Source organism: Vipera berus (genome assembly GCF_964194415.1).
Source record: "Vipera berus genome assembly, chromosome: W".
Taxonomy (NCBI): domain Eukaryota; kingdom Metazoa; phylum Chordata; class Lepidosauria; order Squamata; family Viperidae; genus Vipera; species Vipera berus.
The window spans coordinates 54,926,399-54,936,674 of NC_138210.1; the positions used below are offsets into that span (position 1 = coordinate 54,926,399).

Below are 10,276 nucleotides of genomic sequence, written 5' to 3' on the forward strand. Positions count from 1 at the left end.
TATTTTGTGTTTGTATTCATACTCAAAACTGAATGAGTGGAAACACCCGTGTGCTGAAGTGCCGAACAGCTAATCTTTTGTTACAGGATGAGAAGGAGCAGTTCTCCTTCATTTTATTTAGTGTGATGATTGTTGTGCATATCCAACCAGGAGCCCTACACAATGTACAATGGAGACTCTGGTTCAAGCAGGCCACTGCTCTTATCTGCCTAGCTGCAGGGCTGGATCTTCTACCTCAAACCTTCTTTTGGCCTAGGGCGCAGGGGTAGGCAACCTTGGCTCTTTTATGACTCATGGACTTCAACTCCCAGAATTCCTGAGCCAGCATAGCTCAGCTTGGAAACCTCTCCCTTTCCCCTCAGCATGGCTGGCTCAGGAATTCTGGGAGTTGAAGTCCACGAGTCATAAAAAAGCCAAGGTTGCCTACCCCTAGGGATAAATAGCTATTGGTAGATGGCTCTTTCTGATCTATACCAAAGGAATTCATGTTTCTCTCTCTTCAGCTACTTGCTCCTTCCCCCCATCCCCAGACAATGGCCTTTCAGTATTCCTTAGTACAGAGGTGTCAAACTGCCAGCAATGGGAAAAAAAGTCACGATACCTTACGCTGCGAGTTTGACACCCCTGCCTTAGAACCTCATGACCATAAGATACAAAGGTCATCTCACCATTTCTCATAACAACTTGCTTGTCTGGCATCAGTGTCTATTGCATGTTATAAAAGAAGGCAGAAAGATCATTAAAAATCTCATTGACACATTTTTAAGGGAGCTATAAAAGAACTTTTGTGGGAAGAAGGACTGGAGACCACTCGGATTAATGAGAAATTTCAACAGCAACCTGGAAGAAGAAAACTATGCCAACAGCTCTAAAGGAAGCCTACCTTTCCGCGTGGCCTAAGTGAGGAAAGCTAATTTATGTCTGCTGCGTGCACCAATTCATCTTTATTGCAGAGGAAGAACCTAGAAGATCTGTTCTTTTGTCCTTGGTTAGTCATCCCATGATTTAATACAAAGTACAGGACACTGTATTTGAAGTGATAGCTTCCTGTTTCACAAACTCCATGGGATGTATTAAAAAACCCACCACGCACTGTGACTGCATTTTCAGGTGTGTTGTGATGTGTAGGAGGCAAGACAAGAAACAATGGATGGAAACTAATGAAGGAGAGAACCAACCTGGAGTTAAGAAGAAACTTCCTAGCAGTGACAACAATTAACCAGCTGACTAACTTGCCTTCAGACGTTGTGGGTGCTTCATCACTGGAGATTTTTAAGAAGAGACAGGACAGCCACTTGTCTGAAATGGTATAGGGTTTCCTGCCTGAGCAGGGGGTTGGACTAGAAGACCTCCAAGATCCCTTCCCGCCTTATTCTGATTAAGACAAGTGCTGGGAGTACAGCTCTCCAATGTGCATGTATTTATATATATATATTTCTATATTACAGAATCTCTGCTTGTGAAATCTGCAGATCACTACAGTATCTGTTTTCAAGTGGTATGCTAACCCATGCAGGAAATTTGCCATTTAGAAGTGGCCCACCCCTTCCTGCATTTTAAGTTGTGTTTCAAGTAGTTTCTGTGCCAGAGAGAGTGTAACTTAATTCACCTCAGCAACTAAGCTTCTACTAGCTGTCCAGGTATGCAAAGGGGTGTGGCCCAACTGGGAGGTTTGCTTGTGAAAGGACCAGTAAGTCTCTCAAGTCATACAAGTAGTTCATAATTTCTACATGCCAGTCAAATGTTCCTAGGAGAAATGATAGAAGCAGAACCTAAGAGCTGAGAAGACCAGAGTTTTGCGCAGTAAGTAATTCCAATAATATTGGGGATGTCCAAGATAAATTCCTTGGGATAGGTCTGATGGATATGACCAAAAGGACCTCTTTGTGAATCTCTCATAGTGAAGGGAGATTTGGGGAACAGAGTGAGGTGGTTAGAAACCTCACCACCACTTCCAGGGACCTCGATGGTATTTTTCTGAGTATTAAAACTGGGAATAACAGAAGAGCAGTTTCCGGAATCTGGGCTTTGAACTGAGACCAGAGTAGTTTTCCTTCACCCCGTGCTTCCAAGTAGTTGAAAAGTGCAGATTTGAGTACATCGCCTATCTTTCTGGAGGGCGTCAGATCTGAGGAAAACTGATCAGAGTCATCAACATTTCAACAGAAGTAGACATGGCTTCAGAAGCCAAGGGTAGCGCTTCATATATCTAGTGGGATTGTGAGCCATAATGGAGAGACTAATGATGCCCAAATAAGGGTGGGATAGGGAGGCAGGAGGAAGGCTGAGGCCATAAAGAATCAGGGCTGGAAGGGACCTTGGAGGTCTTCTAATCCAACCCCTTGCTCAAGGCAGGAGTCATGTGATCATATCATATATATCAGCCAAGATGTCCCTTTTTCCCTGAGTTTTGGGGTTTTTTGTTTTTGTTTTAAATGTACTGTGTGGTTTTGGGATGTTCTCTGCTGCAAAACTGTGGGAAGAGTGCTATCAGGGGTTAGCGATTATAGCTTGAAGAGTTACCGAAAAAGGAGAATATTTGTAGCTCAGGGTCGACATGAGGCATCCTTGGTACTTTCTGAGCTTGGTTGGGGTTTTTTTTGTAGGCGTTTCATTACCCAAACTAGGTAACATCTTTTGGGTAATGAAACATCTGCATGGAAACTGCCAAGCTCAGAGAGCACCCACCAAGGGCCACTCAGCTAAAAAAAGGTTCTGTGTTCACCGTTTGTCCATTCCACATTCGAGGATAATACTCTGCCTTCCCTGCACTTGAATCATGGAAACTTAATCAAAAGCTGACTCTGAAGTTGAGCAACCAGGAGCTCAAAGAAAGGTTGAAATGAAGTGTGATTGTTGCAGTCTGATAATTCATTGTGTAAGGTGGGGACTGAGCTGGTCAGGAGCTCCTAATGTCCTCTCTTGATTGAGGCTGCGGAAAGTTCTAATTCAGTCACAATCACACTACTACAGGGTATAGTCTTGCTCCTATCTGCCCTTTTGAACAGATTATTTCTAAAACCCTGGAGCTGGAACTGAACCCACTACAAAGACCGACAATTTGCACGTAGAAAAATGACAGATCCTTAAAGCTCAGAGAAAGTGTGTGTGCATGGCATTGTGCGTTTGAACAAGGAACAGAAAAAAGTGCTCCTGATAAATGGGAGTACTTGGAGTTCCCACATTGCGTACTGCTTTGTTTGCACCCATGTTGGCCAAAAGGCAGGACGTCCATTTGAAAAATGAGAAAAGAGGCTAAGAGACAAGATTGGGGAGTAACACCACAATGCATACTGTAGCCTTAAATTCCCTGAAGGAAGATACAGATAGTCCTCGACTTACAACCGCAATTGAGCCCAACATTTCTGTTGGTAACTGAGACAGTTGTTAAGTGTGTTTTTACTCATTTTACAGTCTTTCTTGCCACAGTTGTTAAGTGAATCACTGCAGTTGTTAAGTTAGTGATACGGTTGTTAAGTGAATCTGGCTTCCCCATTGACTTTACTTGTCAGAAGTTCGCAAAAAATGATCACATGACCCCGGGACGCTGCAACCGTCATAAATACATGCCAATCGGTATGCATTTGAATTATGATCACATGACCATGAGGATGCTGCAATAGTCGTAAGTGTGAAAAATGGTCATAAGACACTTTCTTCAGTGCCGTTGTAACTCTGAATGGTCACTAAAAGAATGGTTGTAAGTGAGAGGACTACTGGCAATAGGAACTAAAACTAAATATGGAGAGCAAAACTGTAGTAAATATACGTTGGGAAAGTCCACACTGAGTGGTCAAAGGGGTTTTGTTACTTTTGTGGGTTCATTACAACCATCCTAGGATTAGGGGCATGTTCAAAATGAAGGATAGGTTTTGGGCATAATATCCACAACTCCTGATAAAGAACTAATATCTAACCACGGTTTAGCAATGATTCAAGCCTCCTTTGGTCCAAGGATTACCATTCTATGCTTTTTATTACCTTGCATGCCAGAGAAAGATGTAGCCTCTGTGTCATTGAAAGTACGGGATGTCCTTGACGTAGGCGCACAACTGAGCCCAAAATTTATGTTGCTAAGTGAAACATTTGTTAAGTGAATCTTGCCACAGCTGTTAAAGTGAATCCCTGCAGTTCTTATGTTAATGACATGGTTGCTAAGTGAATCTGGCTTCCCCATTGACTTTGCGTGTCGGAAAGTCACAAAAGGGGATCCCATCACCCCGGGACACCGCAACCGTCATAAACACGAGTTGCCAAGCGTCTGAATTTTGATCACGTGACCATGGGGATGTTGCAATTGTCGTAAGTGTGAAAAGCGGTCCTAAGTCACTTTTTTTCAGTGCCGTTGTACCTTTGAACTGTCGCTAAATGAACAGCTGTTAAGTTGAGGACCACCTGTACACCACAGCCACCTTTGAACCTTTATCCCTAAGGCTGCTCAAGGACAGGAAAGACGGTTCGCTGTTCTTTAAAATCCATCTCATTTGGATAGCTAGCAGAAGAAAGGGTAGGTAGATGGTTCAGCAGTGGCCTTTCTCCACCCTGAACCTGAAACCCAAAATATCACCTAACTGGGGAAAAAAAATCAACATTTCCCATCATCACCAGCACTTCTATATTGATTATTGGTCATAGTTGCTAGATCTGTGTGGACAAATCCGTGGCTGGATCTTTTATGCAGCTCCCTTTTCTCTCCTTGCCTCAAGTAAAGAGTATTTTAAGCCTTTACTTCAGGCTTTTAGCCCAAAGCACCTGGTGCAAATTTCTCTTTCCCCAAAGAATACTTGTGCTATAAAACAAGGGATTGGTCAGCCATTGAAGAAACCCACCTTTAATAAACAAAGTTGTCACCCCGTGTCATGAAGAGGTGTGGCAATTTACAAGATTCTTAGGAAGCAGCAGTGCTAAGTTATTTTCCTTTCTTTAACAGGCAGGCGCACAAAAGTACACACCCTTCCAGAAAGCGCCTGATGCATTGTTTTCTTATTTGCAGCACATTGTGTGCATACATATGGTTTTTGTTGAAATTATCGTAATATAAAATACAATGAAAACAAAGATAAAAGGGACATGGGGAAGGGGAAAGTGGGGAAAAGGGAAGTGTGCTGTGAGGGGAAAAAAGAAGAAAAAAAACCCATTAACTTCCAACTTTTTCAGTACAGATAAAATACAGCCTCAACGTTCACTTTTACATACTTAGTATATATACTAACCATTTCTATAACAACAAACGTATCTAATTCAGCCTTGTTTTTAACCATGTTTTAAATAGCAATAGCACTTAGACTTATATACCGCTTCATAGGACTGTACAGCCCTCTCTAAGTGGTTTGCAGAATCAGCCTATTGCCCCCAACAATCTAGGTCATTTTACTGACCTTGGAAGGCTGAGTCAACCTTGAACCTGTGCGGATCGAACTGCTGGCAGTTGGCAGTCAGCAGAATTAGCCTGCAGTACTGCGTTCTAACCACTGAGCCACCACTGCTAAATGGTGGCTAGTTGTTAGAATACTCACAGTTTATTGCTAAATGACACCATTAAAGACACAATTGCAAAGGTCTACTGATACCTTTGCAGGCTTCCTCACTAGTAAATAGATAATACATACATGCAGCAAGCTGACTGTTTTTACTACCTTCTCCCCCAAAGACAACAGGGGTTGGCCTGATAAACTAAGAGTGGGTGTGGTGAGAAACAGATCTTAGTTACATACTTTCCAGATACTCTGATATGGATTAAAATCCTCATAGGTAACTTTTGCATTGAAAAGTTATGCTGGTAAATTTTTCCTTAATGGATCAACTTCATTTCGTGTTAAGCCTTTGTACAATTTGTTTGTTTTGGCTGCCTGATTACGTGAACTTTATCAACTCTGATTTCTACACTACGGTTTACAGTTTTGCATGTTGGTGCAAAAGAAGCTGTGATTTTGAAATCATGTTTTATAGTTTTGTAAGCATAGCTTACAGTTTTTCATCTTGGTGTACAACCGGGCTACAATGGTTTCATCAGTTAATGTACAAACAATCAAATGATAGTTTAGAGTGAGCTTTTAAAATAAATCTTTGACTGCTTTTTATTCAGTACTATTACTGTTGCTTGAGGCACTGCTTTCCAACCTTGGCAAATTTAAGATATCTAAACTTCAATTTCTGGAATTCTCCAGCCAACATGATGCTAGATTTGGGGAACTGAAGTCCACATATTGGCCAGGGGATTCTGGGAGTTGACATCCACAAATGCTGCATAGAGGATTCTGGGAACTGAAGTCCCATATTTTAAACTTGCTGGAGTTGGGAAACACTGGTTTAATGTGTGGCATTTCCAAAATGGGTGAACTTTAAATGTGTTGGACTCCAATGTTTACTCCTCATGGGAACTGCACACCAACAAACTCAGAAGGTTCAAGTCACAAAAGGATGATCTAATGGAGTCCAGCAATGAGGAATTAATTATCTGTTAGTAAAGTAGAGTAGTGTTACTTTATTCTGGGGACAAATAAAAGGCTATTTTAAGTAATCTGTTTTCCTGTGTTTCCTAGGCAACAGTAATTTTGGGCCAGGCCCCACACCAGCAGTACTGCTAAATGAACTGTTATGTTAAGCTATGGGGTGTCTTTCATCATGTTTTTGGGAACAACAAACAACCTATTAGCTGGGTTTGTACAAATTCAACTGTGAACTATTGTTTACAAAGTGCAATGCTTCAGTCAAATGCATCAACTTGAAACCAAGCAAATTATGTTATGGATTGGCCTGTTGTGTGAACTGAAGCTATATTTGACCAAAGCTGACCAAAACCAAGCTCAGAGTTTCATTCATTGTGTAAAGTCAAGCCAGGTACAATTTCTCAACCTAACCTGCCATCCAGAACTGTGGTGAAGTTAAAAGGAAAGCCGTATAAGGCACCTTGAGCCTTTTGGAGTATAAAATAGCATGTAGAAATGTAACTGAAGAAACGTAACTAGCCCATAAATCAATACAACTGATCAGTTAATGAAGACATTAAAGAATGTGGAAACGAACAATATATCTTTTTGGCACTGGCATTTCCTGTTTTCCTCAGATTGGGCACCTGAAATCAGAATTTTCCAGGGGAAAAAGTCTTGGATTTAAATTTAAGTAGCATGTTAGTCCTCTGATATGAAGAACTGATTTATTTATTTTTATTTTTATTTATTCGTATCTCCCCTTTATTATTTTTACAAATAACTCCAAGGTCGTGAACATATCTAACACACCTTCCTCCTCCTATTTTCCCCACAATAACAACCCTGTGAGGTGGGTTGGGCTGAGAGAGGGAGGGACTGCCCCTAATTTACCTAGTCGCCTTTCATGGCTAAGGTGGGATTTGAACTCACAGTCTCCTGCTTTCTAGCCTGGTGCCTTAACCACTACACCAAGCTACGATGCAAAATGCTTCACCAAATCTTGCAGTTCCCAGATTGAATTTCCCATGAATATTATTTAGGCAACTTCAGTCCAGATCAAATGGACTGGGCAGGTAAAGATTGGGGACACAGCACTGAACAGAAAATGATCCCCCCCCCAAAGCAAAAACCTATTGACTTTCTATTTGGACCTTTTGGTACTGTGGTTTGAGTTTGGTTTTATTTTGAATGTTGACACCATAATGCTCTTGCAGTGGGACAACAGGGATTGGCTGCTGTGCTTTTAGCTGTGAGACAAAAGCCAACTGTACTTGGAGAGACTGCTGATTTTCTTCTCTTCCTTTGAAAAGGCTGTGGTGTGAATTTCAGTTAAAGTTGCTGACATCATGAGTGACTCAGGAAGGTAAGTGTGTAAGGGGAAAAAAAAGTATATCTTAATACCAGCTTGGCTAAAGAAATAAACGACAAAATTTCTGGGACCAGCTCTACCCAAATGATAGACTAAGCATTGTCCAAGGCATTGCCCGATAGAGGTACCCCTGTGATGGAATCTGATTCTGATTATTGCTAAGCACATTGGTTTGTGCTTAAATTGTAAGCCGCCCTGAGTCTTTGGAGAAGGGCGGGATATAAATGGGATTAAAATAAAAATAAATAAATAAATCTGATTCCTTCTGGTTACTTCTGCTGGTGAGATCCACTCTATGAAAACTAGCCTTGGTTTTCAGTATCACAGAAGATCTCAGTGTGTGCCCTATTCCCCAGAAGAAGTGTGATAAAACACTTTTGTTTAGTAAATATTTAGGATCTGGGAGAAAAAAAAAAACTTCTAAATGTTATCTGGAGAATTATCACACATTGGAATAGATAAGAGAATTGTTTATAGCAGGGGTCTCCAACCTTGGCAACTTTACGACTGGTTTGTAGCACAGACCCTTCCCAATGAATCCAGTTTTCAGAGTTGGCATGGTAACACCGAACCAGAAACTGACTGTGTTGGATTTGTGCAACACACTTGGCTAAAACCTGAAAACCTGGTTTTTCGATCTATCAGGCCTGGACTGAAGGGGTTTTAGCTTTTTATATATTGTTTTAATTGTTGGGCTTAATTAATTTAATTTATTTTAATTTTATATTATCTTTATATTGTATTTTATGCTGCCCTGTAAACCGCCCTGAGTCCTTCAGGAATAGGGCGGTATAAAAATCTAATTAAATAAAAAATAAATAAAACAGCATTGCCTTTTTAGGGGTTCAGAGCAGCTACGATAAAATTAGATGGAGGAGATACTTCATCAGCAGGGCTATTGTTCCTATAATCCAGGCATCATCCAACTTTGCAACTTTAAGACTTGTGGACTTCAACTCCCAGAATTCCTCAGCCTGGCTGGGGAATTCTGGCTGGCTGGGGAATTTTGGAAGTTGAAGTCCACAAGCCTTAGTTGCCAAGTTTGGAGAGCTCTGCTATAGTCAGATCGCTGTCAGTATGTTGGTGAAGATTCTCAGTCACCCAGGTAGGGCTGTCTGGAAGTTGAGTCTTAGCAACTGGGCGGGTTTGGGGTTTTTTTTTTGTTTCAAACATTTTGCTGCTTATCTAAGGAGCTTAAGAAGAAGACAGAATACACTACTTGAATAAGCAGAGAAATGTTTCAAACCAAAAAAAAAAAAGGAAAAGAAGTCCAGTTGCCATGACTCAACCTCCAGACAAAAGCTGTCAGCCTTCCCAGGTAGTCTAGACAAAAAAAAATATGTCCAGATGAACTAATTTTACTTTATTGTAAGGCTACATTAGCAGAATGTTGCAAGTCCGAAAGTACAAATTTCCCTCTTCTTTTACCACGTTTAGGATAAGGAGTTCTTTTTTCCCGTTTTCTTTTTCGACCTGTTATGCAGCCAAGGGTTATGCCATCTCTTATCTAATTGTTCCCTAGGCAGCATCTCTCCCCCCCTTTATTTAATTTTTCAGCAGTGACAACTGCTGTTTGTAGAATACTTTGGAAGTCAAGATCTGATGAAATTTGGGAACATGGCTCATAGATTTCATTGTTTCCTTCTTCAGCTTGGTGACCTCTAGGTGTATTGGGTTATAAATTTCATCATCTCCAGCCAGCAGTGTGCTTGGGATTGATAGGAACTGCAGCACTGTATACCAAGCACTGTATACCAACTCTGCAGAGCTCCAGGTTGGGAAAAATTTATTAAGAACTTCCTCAGCCTTTGCCCCAGAACCTGAGCAGGTCTTCTCAGATGCTTACCTATCTAAGCTAATACAAAGCAGTAGAAGACCTTTTAAAGGACCCAGGAGAGGTCTCCTTGTTAGAAATTTAAGCTACTCTGGCAACCCTCATTTCTGCTGAGATGTTAGAACAATTGAAAACCATCCTGGTAACCTTCATTAGCAACTTCATTGCTCCATGCTTAGTCACTGCCATTTCCTGTTCATCTTGCTGGGAGGCAAAGCTTTTGATCATCATAATAAAAAATACTTAAGGAATGCCCACTAACTCAGATCAGAGTGTGCCAAGAGTCAGTATTGTACTCTGCTCTCATTCCAGTAGCCTTTGGCAAGTCCAGTGGCACAACTACTAGTGCTATTCCTCCCTCCTCCCTTCCACATTGACAAATGGGTGTGTGTCCTTGGGATCATTATCCAAATGCAAATTTGAAATTAGGGCTTAAGGGCTACTGGTTGTGGTAAAAAACCATCCAGATGGATGGGTGTAACCTTGCCTGGGGCCCACCGAGGCTTAAGCAACATGCTATTGTTTTAATGTCTTTTAAATTGTTTTAATTGTTTTAGAATTTTAGAACTGTAAGCTGCCCAGCGTCACTTGGTTGAGTTGGGCAGCTATAGAAATTGAATGAATAAATAAGTAAATAAATAA

At 41.1% G+C, this 10,276-nt stretch overlaps 1 protein-coding gene across 1 annotated transcript in view; it reads left to right on the forward strand.

Annotated features, from left to right (window-relative positions):
- The first annotated feature begins 1,758 nt into the window (after positions 1–1,758).
- Positions 1,759–10,276, forward strand: part of LOC308676727 (epidermal growth factor receptor kinase substrate 8-like protein 1) — a 45,403-nt gene continuing 36,885 nt past the window's right edge. The window contains exons 1-2 of the mRNA XM_081342732.1: positions 1,759–1,803; positions 7,742–7,794. Of these exons, the coding sequence (XP_081198858.1) occupies positions 7,778–7,794 (17 nt within the window). The 5' untranslated portion in view covers positions 1,759–1,803; positions 7,742–7,777. The remainder of the gene's footprint in view (positions 1,804–7,741; positions 7,795–10,276) is intronic.